Source organism: Salmo trutta, chromosome 13 (genome assembly GCF_901001165.1).
Source record: "Salmo trutta chromosome 13, fSalTru1.1, whole genome shotgun sequence".
Lineage (NCBI taxonomy): Eukaryota > Metazoa > Chordata > Actinopteri > Salmoniformes > Salmonidae > Salmo > Salmo trutta.
In genome coordinates, this window is record NC_042969.1 from 68,349,227 (window position 1) to 68,370,160 (window position 20,934).

The window sequence follows — 20,934 nt, forward strand, 5'->3', positions numbered from 1 at the left end:
GCTCTATTGCGGGATGGGCTATAGGTAGAGTCTCTATAGCAGGGATGGGCTATAGGTCAGGTCTCTATTGCAGGGATTGGCTATAGGTAGAGTCTCTATAGCAGGGATGGGCTTTAGGTAGAGTCTCTATTGCAGGGATGGGCTATAGGTAGAGTCTCTATTGCAGGGATGGGCTATAGGTAGAGTCTCTATAGCAGGGATGGGATAGGTTAGAGTCTCTATAGCAGGGATGGGCTATAGGTAGAGGTCTCTATTGCAGGGATGGGCTATAGGTAGAGTCTCTATAGCAGGGATGGGCTATAGGTTAGGTCTCTATTGCAGGGATGGGCTATAGGTAGAGTCTCTATAGCAGGGATGGGCTATAGGTTAGGTCTCTATTGCAGTGATGGGCTATAGGTAGAGTCTCTATAGCAGGGATGGGCTATAGGTAGAGTCTCTATTGCAGGGATGGGCTATAGGTAGAGTCTCTATTGCAGGGATGGGCTATAGGTAGAGTCTCTATAGCAGGGATGGGCTATAGGTAGAGACTCTATAGCAGGGATGGGCTATAGGTAGAGTCTCTATTGCAGGGATGGGCTATAGGTAGAGTCTCTATAGCAGGGATGGGCTATAGGTAGAGTCTCTATTGCAGGGATGGGCTATAGGTAGAGTCTCTATAGCAGGGATGGGCTATAGGTAGAGTCTCTATAGCAGGGATGGGCTATAGGTAGAGTCTCTATTGCAGGGATGGGCTATAGATTTAGTCTCTTTAGCAGGGATGGGCTATAGGTAGAGTCTCTATAGCAGGGATGGGCTATAGGTTCGGTCTCTATTGCAGGGATGGGCTATATTTAGAGTCTCTATTGCAGCGATGGGCTATAGGTAGAGTCTCTATAGCAGGGATGGGCTATAGGTAGAGTCTCTATTGCAGGGATGGGCTATAGGTAGAGTCTCTATAGAAGGAATGTGCTATAGGTAGAGTCTCTATAGAAGGAATGGGCTATAGGTAGAGTCTCCATTGCAGGGATGGGCTATAGGTAGAGTCTCTATAGCAGGGATGGGCTATAGGTAGAGTCTCTATAGCAGGGATGGGCTATAGGTAGAGTCTCTATAGCAGGGATGGGCTGTAGGTAGAGTCTCTATAGCAGGGATGGGCTGTAGGTAGAGTCTCTATAGCAGGGATAGGCTATAGGTAGAGTCTCTATAGCAGGGATGGGCTATAGGTAGAGTCTTTATAGCAGGGATTTGCTATAGGTAGAGTCTCTATTGCAGGGATGGGCTGTAGGTAGAGTCTCTATAGCAGGGATGGGCTGTAGGTAGAGGCTCTATAGCAGGGATGGGCTATAGGTAGAGTCTCTATAGCAGGGATGGGCTATAGGTAGAGTCTCTATTGCAGGGATGGGCTATAGGTAGAGTCTCTATAGAAGGAATGGGCTATAGGTAGAGTCTCTATAGCAGGGATGGGCTATAGGTAGAGTCTCTATAGCAGGGATGGGCTATAGGTAGAGTCTCTATTGCAGTGATGGGCTATAGGTAGAGTCTCTATTACAGGGATGGGCTATAGGTAGAGTCTCTATTGCAGGGATGGGCTATAGGTAGAGTCTCTATAGAAGGAATGGGCTATAGGTAGAGTCTCTATAGCAGGGATGGGCTATAGGTAGAGTCTCTATTGCAGTGATGGGCTATAGGTAGAGTCTCTATTACAGGGATGGGCTATAGGTAGAGTCTCTATTGCAGGGATGGGCTATAGGTAGAGTCTCTATAGAAGGAATGGGCTATAGGTAGAGTCTCTATTGCAGGGATGGGCTATAGGTAGAGTCTCTATTGCAGGGATGGGCTATAGGTAGAGTCTCTATTGCAGGGATGGGCTATAGGTAGAGTCTCTATAGAAGGAATGGGCTATAGGTAGAGTCTCTATAGCAGGGATGGGCTATAGGTAGAGTCTCTATTGCAGGGATGGGCTATAGATTTAGTCTCTATTGCAGGGATGGGCTATAGGTAGAGTCTCTATAGCAGGGATGGGCTATAGGTTAGGTCTCTATTGCAGGGATGGGCTATAGGTAGAGTCTCTATAGCAGGGATGGGCTATAGGTAGAGTCTCTATTGCAGGGATGGGCTATAGGTAGAGTCTCTATTGCAGGGATGGGCTATAGGTAGAGTCTCTATAGCAGGGATGGGCTATAGGTAGAGTCTCTATAGCAGGGATGGGCTATAGGTAGAGTCTCTATTGCAGGGATGGGCTATAGGTAGAGTCTCTATAGCAGGGATGGGCTATAGGTAGAGTCTCTATTGCAGGGATGGGCTATAGGTAGAGTCTCTATAGCAGGGATGGGCTATAGGTAGAGTCTCTATAGCAGGGATGGGCTATAGGTAGAGTCTCTATTGCAGGGATGGGCTATAGATTTAGTCTCTTTAGCAGGGATGGGCTATAGGTAGAGTCTCTATAGCAGGGATGGGCTATAGGTTCGGTCTCTATTGCAGGGATGGGCTATAGGTAGAGTCTCTATAGCAGGGATGGGCTATAGGTAGAGTCTCTATAGCAGGGATGGGCTATAGGTAGAGTCTCTATTGCAGGGATGGGCTATAGGTAGAGTCTCTATAGAAGGAATGTGCTATAGGTAGAGTCTCTATAGAAGGAATGGGCTATAGGTAGAGTCTCCATTGCAGGGATGGGCTATAGGTAGAGTCTCTATAGCAGGGATGGGCTATAGGTAGAGTCTCTATAGCAGGGATGGGCTATAGGTAGAGTCTCTATAGCAGGGATGGGCTGTAGGTAGAGTCTCTATAGCAGGGATGGGCTGTAGGTAGAGTCTCTATAGCAGGGATAGGCTATAGGTAGAGTCTCTATAGCAGGGATGGGCTATAGGTAGAGTCTTTATAGCAGGGATGTGCTATAGGTAGAGTCTCTATTGCAGGGATGGGCTGTAGGTAGAGTCTCTATAGCAGGGATGGGCTGTAGGTAGAGGCTCTATAGCAGGGATGGGCTATAGGTAGAGTCTCTATAGCAGGGATGGGCTATAGGTAGAGTCTCTATTGCAGGGATGGGCTATAGGTAGAGTCTCTATAGAAGGAATGGGCTATAGGTAGAGTCTCTATAGCAGGGATGGGCTATAGGTAGAGTCTCTATAGCAGGGATGGGCTATAGGTAGAGTCTCTATTGCAGTGATGGGCTATAGGTAGAGTCTCTATTACAGGGATGGGCTATAGGTAGAGTCTCTATTGCAGGGATGGGCTATAGGTAGAGTCTCTATAGAAGGGATGGGCTATAGGTAGAGTCTCTATAGCAGGGATGGGCTATAGGTAGAGTCTCTATTGCAGTGATGGGCTATAGGTAGAGTCTCTATTACAGGGATGGGCTATAGGTAGAGTCTCTATTGCAGGGATGGGCTATAGGTAGAGTCTCTATAGAAGGAATGGGCTATAGGTAGAGTCTCTATTGCAGGGATGGGCTATAGGTAGAGTCTCTATTGCAGGGATGGGCTATAGGTAGAGTCTCTATTGCAGGGATGGGCTATAGGTAGAGTCTCTATAGAAGGAATGGGCTATAGGTAGAGTCTCTATAGCAGGGATGGGCTATAGGTAGAGTCTCTATTGCAGGGATGGGCTATAGATTTAGTCTCTATTGCAGGGATGGGCTATAGGTAGAGTCTCTATAGCAGGGATGGGCTATAGGTTAGGTCTCTATTGCAGGGATGGGCTATAGGTAGAGTCTCTATAGCAGGGATGGGCTATAGGTAGAGTCTCTATTGCAGGGATGGGCTATAGGTAGAGTCTCTATTGCAGGGATGGGCTATAGGTAGAGTCTCTATAGCAGGGATGGGCTATAGGTAGAGTCTCTATAGCAGGGATGGGCTATAGGTAGAGTCTCTATTGCAGGGATGGGCTATAGGTAGAGTCTCTATAGCAGGGATGGGCTATAGGTAGAGTCTCTATTGCAGGGATGGGCTATAGGTAGAGTCTCTGTAGCAGGGATGGGCTATAGGTAGAGTCTCTATAGCAGGGATGGGCTATAGGTAGAGTCTCTATTGCAGGGATGGGCTATAGATTTAGTCTCTTTAGCAGGGATGGGCTATAGGTAGAGTCTCTATAGCAGGGATGGGCTATAGGTTAGGTCTCTATTGCAGGGATGGGCTATAGGTAGAGTCTCTATAGCAGGGATGGGCTATAGGTAGAGTCTCTATAGCAGGGATGGGCTATAGGTAGAGTCTCTTTTGCAGGGATGGGCTATAGGTAGAGTCTCTATAGCAGGGATGTGCTATAGGTAGAGTCTCTATAGCAGGGATGGGCTATAGGTAGAGTCTCTATTGCAGGGATGGGCTATAGATTTAGTCTCTATTGCAGGGATGGGCTATAGGTAGAGTCTCTATAGCAGGGATGGGCTATAGGTTAGGTCTCTATTGCAGGGATTGGCTATAGGTAGAGTCTCTATAGCAGGGATGGGCTTTAGGTAGAGTCTCTATTGCAGGGATGGGCTATAGGTAGAGTCTCTATAGAAGGAATGGGCTATAGGTAGAGTCTCTATAGAAGGAATGGGCTATAGGTATAGTCTCTATTGCAGGGATGGGCTATAGGTAGAGTCTCTATAGCAGGGATGGGCTATAGGTAGAGCCTCTATTTCAAGGATGGGCTATAGGTAGAGTCTCTATTGCAGGGATGGGCTGTAGGTAGAGTCTCTATTGCAGGGATGGGCTATAGATTTAGTCTCTTTAGCAGGGATTGGCTATAGGTAGAGTCTCTATAGCAGGGATGGGCTATAGGTTAGGTCTCTATTGCAGGGATGGGCTATAGGTAGAGTCTCTATAGCAGGGATGGGCTATAGGTAGAGTCTCTATAGCAGGGATGGGCTATAGGTAGAGTCTCTATTGCAGGGATGGGCTATAGGTAGAGTCTCTATAGCAGGGATGGGCTATAGGTAGAGTCTCTATAGCAGGGATGGGCTATAGGTAGAGTCTCTATTGCAGGGATGGGCTATAGATTTAGTCTCTATTGCAGGGATGGGCTATAGGTAGAGTCTCTATAGCAGGGATGGGCTATAGGTTAGGTCTCTATTGCAGGGATGGGCTATAGGTAGAGTCTCTATAGCAGGGATGGGCTTTAGGTAGAGTCTCTATTGCAGGGATGGGCTATAGGTAGAGTCTCTATTGCAGGGATGGGCTATAGGTAGAGTCTCTATAGCAGGGATGGGCTATAGGTAGAGTCTCTATAGCAGGGATGGGCTATAGGTAGAGTCTCTATTGCAGGGATGGGCTATAGGTAGAGTCTCTATAGCAGGGATGGGCTATAGGTAGAGTCTCTATTGCAGGGATGGGCTATAGGTAGAGTCTCTATAGCAGGGATGGGCTATAGGTAGAGTCTCTATAGCAGGGATGGGCTATAGGTAGAGTCTCTATTGCAGGGATGGGCTATAGATTTAGTCTCTTTAGCAGCGATGGGCTATAGGTAGAGTCTCTATAGCAGGGATGGGCTATAGGTTCGGTCTCTATTGCAGGGATGGGCTATATGTAGAGTCTCTATAGCAGGGATGGGCTATAGGTAGAGTCTCTATAGCAGGGATGGGCTATAGGTATAGTCTCTATTGCAGGGATGGGCTATAGGTAGAGTCTCTCTAGCAGGGATGGGCTATAGGTAGAGTCTCTATTGCAGGGATGGGCTATAGGTAGAGTCTCTATAGAAGGAATGGGCTATAGGTAGAGTCTCTATAGAAGGAATGGGCTATAGGTATAGTCTCTATTGCAGGGATGGGCTATAGGTAGAGTCTCTATAGCAGGGATGGGCTATAGGTAGAGCCTCTATTTCAAGGATGGGCTATAGGTAGAGTCTCTATAGCAGGGATGGGCTATAGGTAGAGTCTCTATTGCAGGGATGGGCTTTAGATATAGTCTCTATAGCAGGGATGGGCTATAGGTAGAGTCTCTATAGCAGGGATGAGCTATTGGTAGAGTCTCTATAGCAGGGATGGGCTATAGGTAGAGTCTCTATTGCAGGGATGGGCTATAGATATAGTCTCTATAGCAGGGATGGGCTATAGGTAGAGTCTCTATAGCAGGGATGGGCTATAGGTAGAGTCTCTATAGCAGGGATGGGCTTTAGGTAGAGTCTCTATTGCAGGGATGGGCTATAGGTAGAGTCTCTATAGAAGGAATGGGCTATAGGTAGAGTCTCTATAGAAGGAATGGGCTATAGGTATAGTCTCTATTGCAGGGATGGGCTATAGGTAGAGTCTCTATAGCAGGGATGGGCTATAGGTAGAGCCTCTATTTCAAGGATGGGCTATAGGTAGAGTCTCTATTGCAGGGATGGGCTGTAGGTAGAGTCTCTATTGCAGGGATGGGCTATAGATTTAGTCTCTTTAGCAGGGATGGGCTATAGGTAGAGTCTCTATAGCAGGGATGGGCTATAGGTTCGGTCTCTATTGCAGGGATGGGCTATAGGTAGAGTCTCTATAGCAGGGATGGGCTATAGGTAGAGTCTCTATAGCAGGGATGGGCTATAGGTAGAGTCTCTATTGCAGGGATGGGCTATAGGTAGAGTCTCTATAGCAGGGATGGGCTATAGGTAGAGTCTCTATAGCAGGGATGGGCTATAGGTAGAGTCTCTATTGCAGGGATGGGCTATAGATTTAGTCTCTATAGCAGGGATGGGCTATAGGTAGAGTCTCTATAGCAGGGATGGGCTATAGGTTAGGTCTCTATTGCAGGGATGGGCTATAGGTAGAGTCTCTATAGCAGGGATGGGCTTTAGGTAGAGTCTCTATTGCAGGGATGGGCTATAGGTAGAGTCTCTATTGCAGGGATGGGCTATAGGTAGAGTCTCTATAGCAGGGATGGGCTATAGGTAGAGTCTCTATAGCAGGGATGGGCTATAGGTAGAGTCTCTATTGCAGGGATGGGCTATAGGTAGAGTCTCTATAGCAGGGATGGGCTATAGGTAGAGTCTCTATTGCAGGGATGGGCTATAGGTAGAGTCTCTATAGCAGGGATGGGCTATAGGTAGAGTCTCTATAGCAGGGATGGGCTATAGGTAGAGTCTCTATTGCAGGGATGGGCTATAGATTTAGTCTCTTTAGCAGGGATGGGCTATAGGTAGAGTCTCTATAGCAGGGATGGGCTATAGGTTCGGTCTCTATTGCAGGGATGGGCTATATGTAGAGTCTCTATAGCAGGGATGGGCTATAGGTAGAGTCTCTATAGCAGGGATGGGCTATAGGTATAGTCTCTATTGCAGGGATGGGCTATAGGTAGAGTCTCTATAGCAGGGATGGGCTATAGGTAGAGTCTCTATTGCAGGGATGGGCTATAGGTAGAGTCTCTATAGAAGGAATGGGCTATAGGTAGAGTCTCTATAGAAGGAATGGGCTATAGGTATAGTCTCTATTGCAGGGATGGGCTATAGGTAGAGTCTCTATAGCAGGGATGGGCTATAGGTAGAGCCTCTATTTCAAGGATGGGCTATAGGTAGAGTCTCTATAGCAGGGATGGGCTATAGGTAGAGTCTCTATTGCAGGGATGGGCTTTAGATATAGTCTCTATAGCAGGGATGGGCTATAGGTAGAGTCTCTATAGCAGGGATGAGCTATTGGTAGAGTCTCTATAGCAGGGATGGGCTATAGGTAGAGTCTCTATTGCAGGGATGGGCTATAGATATAGTCTCTATAGCAGGGATGGGCTATAGGTAGAGTCTCTATAGCAGGGATGGGCTATAGGTAGAGTCTCTATTGCAGGGATGGGCTATAGGTAGAGTCTCTATTGCAGGGATGGGCTGTAGGTAGAGTCTCTATTGCAGGGATGGGCTGTAGGTAGAGTCTCTATAGCAGGGATGGGCTGTAGGTAGAGTCTCTATTGCAGGGATGGGCTGTAGGTAGAGTCTCTATAGCAGGGATGGGCTACTGGCCCTCGGATACATTTTTTATTTCGTTTTTTAAAACTCAGTCGGAGTCTCAACTTAAAGTTAGAATAGTAGAATACACAAGGTGCAATAAAAAATAGGTTATGATAGTCACTGATTGTCACTCAATTAGCCCATATCAGCTAACATGTTTTTGATTGGTAAATTAGTCTAGCGGCCAGCAATCATGGATGAATTACCTGCCCCATTGATTTTGTTTGTCAGTCTCACTCAGGTATCACATTAAAAACTGCAAACATTTCTCTCCACCCTATGGCACAATGTAAAACGACCAATTTTCCCCCCGTCCAATGTCAAAATGAGTAGAATTGGATCACATGACTTATAAAACTGCACCATTTTCTCTATGCCCCATGGCAAAATGTGTAGAATTGCACGACATTAACTCTAAAACGTAAAACATTTCTCTCCGAGGTCAAGAGTGGGGCTGCTAAAATATTTTGCTCGCAATGTGGTGGGTGGGGGGATGCACATGTGGGTACGCAGACCTGCAAGCAATTTTTTTGTGGCCCCCACCCCATCAAATTTGCTCATCTCTTCTCTATAGCATCTCCACCCCACCACTGTCCCCTTAGAACTGACTCTAAGTCAAGTCCTATCCAAAGAATTTACCAAGCAATTCCCTAAACTTGCTCAATTATTGTGACCTGATTTTGTTCATGAATAAAATGTTACTGGCATCCTTAAAAGTCTACATCTGGTATCTTCACCCCTCTTGTTTCCAGAGCCCCAGTTTGCCAAAGAACACGAGCTGTTTGCCAGCATCAATTCCACCCGGGTCAGGCTCAACCTAATTGGGTGGAACAATGGCGGCTGCCCAATCACCTCATTCACCCTGGAGTACCGTCCGGTGGACACGGCAATGTGGACCATGGCTCAGCGCACCTCACTAACCAAGAGCTACATCCTGTACGACCTGGCGGAAGCCACCTGGTACGAGCTGCAGATGAAGGTGGTCAACAGCGCTGGCTTCGCCGAGAAGAAAATCACATTCGCCACGCTCAACGCCGATGGAAGTGAGTTCAGTTCAGTGGTCCTCTAGGATGACAATATTTTTTCTTAAACCATGATACTTTCATTTACAAAAGAAGTCCTTCCAAAGAAACATATTTGACTACGATTCTTAGTCCTCCCAAGTCCCAGCCCTGGTGGTAAATAGTCATGCCTAATACCCAGGATGGTTCCTCTCCCCACAGGCACTATCCCTCCTCTGTTGAAGACAGTGGACCCCATCACAGACAACATGTCAGGCAATGAGGGGCTGAAGATGATGGTGACCATCACCTGTATTCTGGTGGCTGCTGTCATGGTCTTCATCCTCCTGATGGTGCTGAAGAGGAGGAGGAGGGAGCAGAGGCTCAAGAGGCTACGCGGTGAGTCAGAACATAAAGACACTCAGATGCACACGCACCCACACACACACAATAGAAAAAAGGCAAACAATAACACACAAGCACTTTTTAGAGCTTTATGCTCAAGAGACTGAGGATCAATTAACTTGAGCAGAGTAGAATTGTGAGTTTGTGACTATTGACTTTCATTATGTAATTAAGAGGCTATGAGTTTAGCTAACACCGTAGAACGGTCTGATCAGATCTAATGTTCCACTATTAATTTGCCAACACTCTAATGTTCTAGTTTTGCACATCTAGGAAATTGGCTTGGTGCCTATGGTTGTAATATGTTAGCTTTTGTCAACCACAACTCTGCATTGTTACTAACTTATTGTATGCTGACTTCACAGATGCAAAAAGCCTGGCAGAAATGCTGATGAGGTACGTGAAGAGGAATAAATCTTAACTATAGATAGGAATCATAAAATACTTTAAAGTAACTGTCCAGTGTTTCCAGATTTCTATGAAATATGACCTATAATTACTTACAATATGAGTGAAATAGTAACAAAAAAATTGTAATTAAGTGTGTTAAAAAACAGCTTTTCTGTGTTGGAATGGTGTGGGCGTACCCCAACAACGGAATGGTGTGGGCATATACCAGTCATTCAAAATATTAACGGGAGTAGTCCAATGATTGGCCAGCTCATCCTTCTCTAGACTGCTGATTGGCCAGCTCATCCTCCTCAGGAGTATGACATCATACTCTATTAGGAAATAAAAAGTATTTTTCAGTTTGAGGTAGAGTTTTTGCGGCCAATTTATGCTTTGGCCACAAATACGAGAATAGGACAAGTCAACAAATCAAATTTTATTGGTCACATACACATGGTTAGCAGATGTTATTGCGAGTGTAGCGAAATGCTTATGCTTCTAGATCCGACAGTGCAGCAGTATCTAACAGGTAATATCTAACAATTCCACAACAAAACCAAATATCTAACAAATTCCACAACAAAACCTAATACACACAATCTAGTAAAGGAATGGGATAAGAATATATAAATATAATATATATGGATGAGCAGTGACAGAGAGGCTAAGATGCAATAGATAGTATAGAATAGATAGTGTAGGATACAGTATACAGTATATACATATGAGATAAGTAATGCGAGATATGTAAACATTCTTAAAGTGGCATTATTAAAGTGACTAGTGTTCCATTTATTAAAGTCGACAATGATATCAAGTCTGTAGGTAGGCAGCCGCCTCTCTGTGCTTGTGATGGCTGTTTAACAATCTGATGGCCTTGAGACAGAAGCTGTTTTTCAATCTTGATATGAGTTAACATAATATGAACTTTTAAAAGTGAGATTCTCACTGGACAGTTACTTTAAAACTATGACAGAAAACTTACAAACAATAACAAACAAAAGCCCCTAACTGACATTTCTATCTCCTAGTAAAAACACACGGACACCAGACACATCGAACAAGCAGCAAGCCATGAGAATGCACATCGACATCCCCCGAGCCCAGCTGCTCATCGAAGAGAGAGACACTATGGAGACTATTGGTGAGACAAGTCTGCCACGCCAGTTTATCCGTTGCGTGTTATATTTGATCATCTTTTCTAATAACTCATTGTCTTCCTCCCTGTTTTCTGTCTCTCAGACGACAGGTCGACGGTGCTGCTGACTGATAATGACTTTGGGGAGACGTCCAAACAGAAGTCGTCCACTGTCACGCACACAGTCCACTACCAGTCCCTGTCGCAGGCCACCGGCCCACTGGTGGACGTCTCCGATGCCCGGCCTGGGACCAGTAAGAGCTTTACCCATTTAATCACCTCTATATCCCACCCCTCACCACCTTTACTCTGTCGTCTCCTGGAAGAATAGGGGTAATTCATGTTTTTTTATTTGTTTGTAGTTATGTGAAATAAGAGAATGCTCTCTCTCAAGATTCATATTTTCTGATATAGTTGCATTCAATCCAAGCGTCTGCTGTAACTTTAAATCGTTGTACATATTTATTTATCTCTCAGGTGCCTGTAACTGGACCCCCGTCCTCCAATCAGTGTTTAGACTCTAGTTTTTATAAACAACAGCTCTAACAAATAACCTCCAGGTATTCACATACCCTGATCCCAAATCCATTCTAAGCAAACTAGAATTTTCAGCTTATCATAGTTTCAACCCTCAGATGCACTCCCAGAGCCCACAGCCCAGAGCAGTGTGAGCCAAGCCAGTGGCTGCACAGTGGCTTATGGAGGCTCTGTTGCTGCTGAGCTTCAGTGGAGCTGAACTGATGAAGAGAGGAGAGGCATCTGGCTCCACCTGACAGCTCACCTGATTGGGCTCATTGAGGCTGGCCTGGCAGCACTGTGGGCCTAAACCTTATCTGCTGACTCAGCCATATCTATCCAGAGTGTTGGGCAAACACTGCCTGGTGCTCCAGTCTCCAGCCCACTGATGGAATTACTCCACTCTGACCTACTACTATTACCACTGCTATTCTTCTCTGGCTTCTCCAGGCCGGCTCTAATCATGGCCGTTCTAAAGGGCTATTCTGATTTGGTGCCATTGATGCATAGCACAGTAGGTTAAATGTCTGGGTTAGACTGAAAATGATACTGTTTATTCTTTGGGGAATATTATATCTACTGTGAAAACTATTAATTATTATTGATCAATAGATGTCTCTGTAATTTGATACACAGAAAATTAAGACTCAATGTATGCTATTTACTGTCTAATAGCACTTCAGTGTGACGTATGAAATGGCACCCTATTCCATTGGGACCCTGGTCAAAAGTAGTGCACTACATAGGGGATAGGGTGCCAATTCCAACACTGCCTAGGCCTCTCATCAGTAATGACCTTGGCCCTTTCACCCCCAGACCCAACAGCACGCCGCACTGCCAAAGCAGGCCCTGCAGCCAGCAGGAACCGATACGCCAGCCAGTGGACCCTGAACCCCCCCCAACCACCCACCTCCTCCCACACCCTGAGCACAGACTGGAGACTGCCCACACCGCGCGCCACCGGCTCTGTGGACAAGGAGAGCGATAGCTACAGCGTCAGCCCATCGCAGGACACAGGTACTGGACTGACCCTATGTCTCACATACAACATTAGTCTGCAGCAAAGGGGAGACCACTACTACTGTACGTGGAAGGGTCAGAGTGCTCACGGTATGTTTTAAGATATTTCCTATATATCTTAGGAAATTTCAGCTATAATGCATGTACTATAATGGATGTTGCTTCTTTGTGTGTGTGTGTGTGTGTGTGTGTGTGTGTGTGTGTGTGTGTGTGTGTTGTGTGTGTGTGTGTGTGTGTGTGTGTGTGTGTGTGTGTGTGTGTGTGTGTGTGTGTGTGTGTGTGTGTGTGTGTGTGTGTGACTACGTAGACCGCGCGCGGAGCAGCATGGTGTCGACAGAGAGCGCGTCGTCCACGTACGAGGAGCTGGCCCGAGCCTACGAGCATGCCAAGATGGAGGAGCACCTGCGGCATGCCAAGTTCACCATCACAGAATGCTTTATCTCCGACACCTCCTCAGAGCAAATGACTGCCGGGACCAACGACTACACAGACAGCCTGACGTCCAGCACGCCATCCGAGTCAGGCATCTGCAGGTTCACCGCCTCCCCGCCCAAGCCTCAGGACGTCAGCCGGGTTATGAACATGGCAGCACCTAAGGCCCACAGACCGGGTATACAGAACACACACGCACAGTACAGTTCAAACCTTACTGAAACTTCATTATTTTCCTCATTACTCTAGATCAGTGTTACAAAACGCCTATTGCAAAATAATGATCATAAGGTACACTTCCTCAGATAACACTTCTGGAATGCGTTAATGCTTGATGAAGTACAAACACTATTAAAACCCCAGTAATACCCCTCTCACAGTGCTGTACTCATCTTCAGTGCTCTGCAGCAATGTCTGCACATGGAGGATCTGTCTGTCCATCTGTCTGTCTGTCTGTCCGTCCGTCCGTCTGTCAGTCTATCCGTCTGTCCGTCTGTCTGACACTGTCCTCCCCCAGGTTGGCCTCATATGACCTGCTGCTACTCAACTCCTATTCCTATTGGTTCCACTGTCTGGCGCAGCTTGTGGACAGACCAAACAGAATGGGTTGAAATACATAAACATGAGGAAATGCACATTTTTCAAAGACTTTTTGTAAAAAATACACACACACAGACAGATTGTATATAGTACGTTTAGCAAGTCCTGGCCTGCCATGTTGTCAGTCTGGGCTGGGTGCATGAAGACTAGCTTGGTGTTGATGTTGTCTGAAGGCAGGATCTAGGTTGGGCTGAGTTAGACAAGGTAGACAGGTTTTGGCTATCTGAGCTGGGTCTTGAGTTTCCGTTCCTCATTATGTTTTCATGGTGCGTACACGAGCCAGCTGCCCACAGTCATCAGCCAGCAGGAGGCTTAAACCGTCAGCTGAGGGCAAGTAGAGGCTATCTGTCAAGCCAATCTAAAGCTATTGTCTGTCAATACAAAACAGCACTTTACTGCCACAATGGAGATGTTCAGCGCGATATCAGTCTTTCAGACACAGAGCCTGTTGTAGCGTCGTGCTAACCCTGGTGTCACTTTCATCCAGCGGGAGCTGGGCGACACCAGCGACACGTAGACACGCTTTACAGGTTTCTACAATAAGTCCCTGTTGAAGGCCGTTGTTGCCAGTCTGGTATAGCATCAGCCAGCTCTGTTGTGGCACACACTGTGGAATTCACCCATGTTAGTTTGAACACAGTTAATTGTTATGGTGTTTTTACCCAATGAGTGTCACATAGTAGCATCAGAAAAAACAAAGAAGAAAGAAAAAAAGCAATATTTTCAATATAAAACATACATGTCGATGCTGGCATACAATAGTGATGGCATACAAAAGTGCTTGATGGACATCTGTCTGACAATGTCCCACTGCACCCCCCCCTTCTGTCGTAATGTACCTTTGCCCTGAGTTGACAGAGGAGGGGACAGCCCTCTCTCCTGTTACTCTGACACGTTTCAATCACAATCACACACACCTGATACTGATACAGTGGGTCAACCTGGGGTCATGACTTTGACATTAAGTGCGTCCACTACGTGTGGGATTTGGCAAGCTCATTTCTTCAGCAGACTGTGTTTGTGTATGTCTGTTGTTGTGACTTAGATGAAGATCAGATCTAATTTTATGTCAAATTTATGCAGAAATCCAGGTAATTCCAAAGGGTTCACATACTTTTTCTTGCCACTGTATAGACAGGTGTGTGCCTTTCCAAATCATGTCCAATCAGTTGAATTTACCACAGATGGACTCCAATGAAGTTGTAGAAACATCTCAAGGATGATCAATGGAAACAGGATTCACCTGAGCTCAATTTCGAGTCTCATAGCAAAGGGTCTGAATACTTATGTAAATAAGTAAAAAATTAAAACATATAAGAAAAATGTGAATAACCTGTTTACGCTTTGTCATTATGGGATATTGTGTGTAGATTGCTGAGGATTTTTTTTTTAAATCCATTTTAAAATAAGGCTGAAACGTAACAAAATGTGGAAAAAGTCAGAGTCTGAATACTTTCTGAAGGCACTGTACATCAAACCCCCCAGCTAGAGACTTATTGCATGGCTGGCAATCATTATTGTGTAGCTGATACAAGTTGTGCCATTACCAACGTACTGCAACTTACGGCCTGATGGATTTCAGCTAAGTAAATTCCTAATGAGCTCCCAAAGAAAAGCTTAAATCTATATTTAATTCAATTAAAGCTGGTCGCCATTTATCATTTTTACTTGTTTTAATAAAGCCTGTATTATAAACTGTAAATTATGCATGCTCCCTATGAACTCTGGAATTCAGTCACTAAGGTCACATGTAGGATACAATCTACACAGACGAGCCGGTCCTCCTCTGTGTGTCGAGTTGGTGATGGTGGCGGCATTGAAAAGGCCAGTCACTGAAGCCTGCTGATCTCTGTGACCTCAGAAAGATTAACATTGAAGACATCCATTGGAACAGTACACGTCTCCCCACCACTCCTATTCAAGTGTAAAATCTTTAGTACGACTCATACATCTCTGGCTACTGGACATGTCTTTGTGATGAGCTAATTTCCTAAATGAAATACGTAGTTTATTCAGTGGACGAGATACTTTTACAGCAGACGTGATTGTATCATCATCCACTCAACCGTGTCCAGTGATTCACTCACTGTTTGCATGGGGGAATACTGTGTAGAGAAGCCCGTCTTTTTAAAGTACTGCAGTGTCATTAACTAAATGTAGACTTGGGTTACATCACAGGCTTGGTTTAATCTGGCTCCTGGACAGCAAAGATTCTGTCTCCGAATGAGATTTGAAGCACCTTTCTGCTTCAGTTAACCCCAGGTACAGATGAGGAGAGTTTGAGAGTGGGCAGTGCAGGGCTGTTCGACGTGATAGTCCTGAAGAAATTGAAAAGTGATTTAAATATGAATCTGACAGGTTAATGCAGCAATATCAAAGGATAATAAATCCCGTCATCAAGCCATGAAAAATGATATCGTCCTGAAACCCTTATAGAATCTGTATCCTCCCGACTCAATATGAAAGATTACATTACATTATCCAAACTCAAATCTTATTTCCTCAACTCATTTGATTTCCTATGAAATGCCATATATCCTGACAGTAAGTAGATACCTTATGAAAATACCCATAAAGAATAGAGAGTATCTAATAGAAAGTAACCAAGTAATGCTGACATTGAGAACTGTCCTCCCAGCTCAGTATGTAGTGAGTGCACCCCTCTAACATTCCCGACTGGGTACCCCTCTAACATTCCCGACTGGGTACCCCTCTAACATTCCCGACTGGGTACCCCTCTAAAATTCCTGACTGGGTACCCCTCTAACATTCCTGACTGGGCACCCCTCTAACATTCCTGACTGGTACCCCTTTAACCTTCCTGACTGGGTACCCCTCTAACATTCCTGACTGGTACCCCTTTAACCTTCCTGACTGGGTACCCCTCTAACACTCCTGACTGGTACCCTTTTAACCTTCCTGACTGGGTACCCCTCTAACCTTCCTGACTGGATACCCCTCTAACCTTCCTGACTGGGCACCCCTCTAACCTTCCTGACTGGATACCCCTCTAACCTTCCTGACTGGATACCCCTCTAACCTTCCTGACTGGATACCCCTCTAACCTTCCTGACTGGATACCCCTCTAACCTTCCTGACTGGGCACCCCTTTAAACTTCCTGACTGGGTACCCCTTTAACCTTCCTGACTGGGTACCCCTCTAACCTTCCTGACTGGATACCCCTCTAACCTTCCTGACTGGGTACCCCTCTAACCTTCCTGACTGGATACCCCTCTAACCTTCCTGACTGGGTACCCCTTTAACCTTCCTGACTGGGTACCCCTTTAACCTTCCTGACTGGGTACCCCTTTAACCTTCCTGACTGGGTACCCCTCTAACCTTCCTGACTGGATACCCCTCTAACCTTCCTGACTGGGCACCCCTTTAACCTTCCTGACTGGGTACCCCTTTAACCTTCCTGACTGGGTACCCCTTTAACCTTCCTGACTGGGTACCCCTCTAACCTTCCTGACTGGATACCCCTCTAACCTTCCTGACTGGGCACCCCTTTAAACTTCCTGACTGGATACCCCTCTAACCTTCCTGACTGGATACCCCTCTAACCTTCCTGACTGGGCACCCCTTTAAACTTCCTGACTGGGTACCATTCTAATCTTCCTGACTGGGTACCCCTTTAACCTTCCTGACTGGATACCCCTCTAACCTTCCTGACTGGGTACCATTCTAATCTTCCTGACTGGGTACCCCTTTAACCTTCCTGACTGGGTACCCCTCTAACCTTCCTGACTGGGCACCCCTTTAAACTTCCTGACTGGGTACCCCTCTAACCTTCCTGACTGGATACCCCTCTAACCTTCCTGACTGGGTACCCCTCTAACCTTCCTGACTGGGCACCCCTTTAAACTTCCTGACTGGGTACCATTCTAATCTTCCTGACTGGGTACCCCTTTAACCTTCTTGACTGGGTACCCCTCTAACCGCCTCTCTGGTCTCATCCCTCAGGAGGAGAGCTTGTGCACCTGCCCCCGTACCTACGAATGGACTTCCTGTTAAACCGTGGCTCTGCGTCGGGAGGCCGGGGGTCCAATGGTGGTAACGGAGGAAGAGAAGGAGGAGGAGGGGAGACAGGGGCGTTGGGTCAGGCGTGTTTGGAGCCCCAGAAGAGCCGCACACTGAAACGACCCCCGCTCCTGGAACCCACACCCATGGAGGTGCCAACGTCCAGGGAGGTGCAGCAGTGGCAGCCAGGGACTGCCTCCACCCTGCCCCAGCGTGAGCCCACTGGCCGTGAGGCCACCGGAGACCTGGCCCAGACCCAGGCTGCCAAGCTCAGCAGCTCACAGGAGTCCCTGCTAGACTCCAGAGGACACCTAAAACAGAGCAACAACCCCTACGCAAAGTCCTACACACTGGTATAACACAAGGAGTTACGTTACACACTCCGTTTACAGACTGTAAACTGTACTGCAGCTCTACACAGAGAGCTGGCACGGAACAATGATGATGATGGACACTTTTCAACAACTAAAGTTGTATATATATGTATATGTATATATATATATATATATATATATATATATATACATACATACATACATACATACATACATACATACATACATACATACATACATACATACATACATACATACATACATACATACACATATATATATATTTCTGACTCCAAGTGGATGCGTTACTTTGATTCTTTCTGTATTTCTTTCTCTTGCTTTCTTTCTTTCTTCTCTCTTCTCTATTCCTTTCTTTTATTCTTTTGTTCTTGCTCCCTTCTTTCCTCTTCTGGCTCTCTGATTTCTCAGTTTATTTTCTATTTGAGTATTCTTTTATTCTAAACACCATATGAAAATTGCCAAAATAATGTATTTAAATTTGACAGAGAAAAATACTATTGAATTTATATCAATGATAATTATAGTCATTATTATTATTATATATAAAAAATGTAAAATGTCTAAAAACAAGAAGAAGAAGAGGAGGAGGACTCTGGAACACTCTGCAGGAGGATATTTCTTTCTTCATTTATTTATTTAGTTTGTCGCAGTGTGATCGAATCGATGATTGGGTAGCTGGTGGTTTTTCAATAATGAGAGGAGCCAAGGAAAATAACTGCATTAAAGCTGAACCTGTCTGTCCATGCCTTCGACTCAATCTACTTAGATAGATTGTTACTACATTCTTCAACCTTTCCAATGACTGCATGGGGACTGATCTATGACAATTATAGGAATGGCTGGAAAATCCAAAAGAGAATTTTGTCACACTATGAAAATTATACAATGTGAATATATATAAAAGAGATCACTTTTATTTGTGGATATTACAGGGAAAATGATTTGGTTAATAAAGTCCTTAGTCATGTTTGCACATGTGGGTTTGATTTGAGATTTGGACAATACTGCTTATTCTCTTTCTTCCTCCATCTCTACCCTCCCAGCCACCACAGAGCCCAGCACACCAATCACTCCATAGCCTGTGTGTTGTGTAACACAAGCACCCTTCACTATGTAGACACTGCAATAATTGATTTGGGTGTATACATGATAAATGACTCTGAACAGGTCACCTGGATCGGATGTCTCACATTATATTAGCTAGTAGAGGGCAGGCAGGGTATAGACATCACTGCTCCCTATCAGACCTCAGGGGTATCTGACTCCATTGACCCGCTCCCCCATAGTGCAGAGGACTCTCTGGGAAAATAGGTATGATTTATCCACACTAGTGACGACTTATTGGTATGTGGATAACTGTGGCAATCCAATACATGCCTCACCTGAAAGCCCAGATCTAATGTTACCGCTGCAGTGAAGGGTATTGACTAGACATATCTGTCAGCATTGCGACCTTATTTCAGGGAGATGACAAACTAGTGAAAGATGAGACTTCCTGTGTCTTAGTTCATGTTTTGGGGTCATTTAAGTCCGTTAGCACTGGTTGTATCTAACGGAGTGTTGGGCTCTTTTGATTTGACTTCTCAACATGGTCTCAATGGGTTGGCCTGGAGTTGTCACCCCCAACAGGGGGCGCTGTGTAGTCACTCAACACAGCACCTCTGTGACAATAAATGAGGAGAAATTGGTTTTGCTTTAGAGAGGGCTGTACAATACTTAAACATATTTTGACATTCTTATGGGAAGCTTCAAGGGCAGGACAAGAACACGCGGTCGTCTATCCATCCGTTTGGAGTGTCGCTAGACTCTACCACACAGAACCCAATAAATTATTCATCCCCACACCGACACTGGGTCCCAGATCAGGTTCACATTGTCACACACCGATCCCTCTATGCCGGTGTATGGGGCACCACACACACACATACACAGCACTATGCCACTACAGGGAGTAGTAGTGACATCTTAATGAATCTACTACCTCTCTGGAAAGTTAGGGTTTGTCTCCTGCCCAAATGGGTGTACTTGTAGACAGACCATCTATAATGTAGCACTGGAGATCTGATGATATTCCCCACTGAGCCTGAGGAGTCACATCACAGCTATGGGGCTTACGTAATGACAGATATGGGCACTTGGTGTGGGAAAATATGTTGTGTTTAGAAAAACTTAGGAGCCTTTTATTGTGCTTCCCACATCTTCAGTACATGATGACATATTCCTAATGGACTGGATATCACGTATATACTGTACACACTAACCTGATGTAACTGGGGAGAAGACTTTCCTCTCTTGACGTGGGAAGTGTGGTTATAACTCATCTTTTCCACATATCGTCGCTGTCTGATGAAAACTACATTTTGTTTTACATGTATTAAAAGCAGTAACCCGTCATTGTACTCTGAACATTTCATGCCACTAGGACCATGCAAATGTATTCAAAATATTCAAAATAGGTTCTGATGTTTCATAATTGTATGTTCGTTAAAGGGAAATGAGGGTCATTTTTTTGAATTTCCTATCAAGTTTCTGTTTTGGAGATTAGAGGTTTTCATCAGACATCAACAATATGCTCCAATGTACAGTATATGTCTCATGACAGCGATAAGTAAGTGTCATGTACAATAGTGAATTTAATATATGAGTGCTGATTTCACTCTCATACAGTAAGTATAGAATGGAGGAATAGAGTGCTTCTGTTCCTCTGACCGGAGCCCATTATTCCACCTCCCAATGCGCACAGCGGAGAGAGAAGCTCCAAATCGAATCAGATTTTAGATAGAGACACAACGACCTTCCCCTGGGGAAAGAAGACGTGAGTGCCTCACAGTGTCAATCAGGAGAGATTCACACCTTTCCGTTAAATCATAGCCTGCATCCAAATGTGAAAAGGGTGTTACTTACAGTATAAGCTAATGAGCTCATTCATTAAGGGTCATCGGGGTTCGTAAGTGATAAGATACAGTTGAAGTTGGAAGTTTACATACACTTAGGTTGGAGTCATTAAAATTCGTTTTTCAACCACTCCACAAATTTCTTGTTAACAAACTATAGTTTTGGCAAGTCGGAAGGGACATCTACTTTGTGCATGACACAAGTAATTTTTCCAACAATATTTTACAGACAGATTATTTCACCTATAATTCACTGTATCACAATTCCAGTGGGTCAGAAGTTTACAAACACTAAGTTGACTGT

The 20,934-nt window shown here is 45.2% G+C and overlaps 1 protein-coding gene across 1 annotated transcript in view; it reads left to right on the forward strand.

The window, feature by feature from the left end:
* LOC115206408 (Down syndrome cell adhesion molecule) overlaps positions 1-17,850 on the forward strand; it is a 148,364-nt gene extending 130,514 nt beyond the window's left edge. Inside the window, exons 26-33 of the mRNA XM_029773343.1 lie at positions 8,610-8,900; positions 9,081-9,257; positions 9,629-9,659; positions 10,685-10,797; positions 10,896-11,045; positions 12,124-12,324; positions 12,635-12,937; positions 17,324-17,850. Of these exons, the coding sequence (XP_029629203.1) occupies positions 8,610-8,900; positions 9,081-9,257; positions 9,629-9,659; positions 10,685-10,797; positions 10,896-11,045; positions 12,124-12,324; positions 12,635-12,937; positions 17,324-17,739 (1,682 nt within the window). The 3' untranslated portion in view covers positions 17,740-17,850. The remainder of the gene's footprint in view (positions 1-8,609; positions 8,901-9,080; positions 9,258-9,628; positions 9,660-10,684; positions 10,798-10,895; positions 11,046-12,123; positions 12,325-12,634; positions 12,938-17,323) is intronic.
* The last annotated feature ends 3,084 nt before the right edge of the window (positions 17,851-20,934 follow it).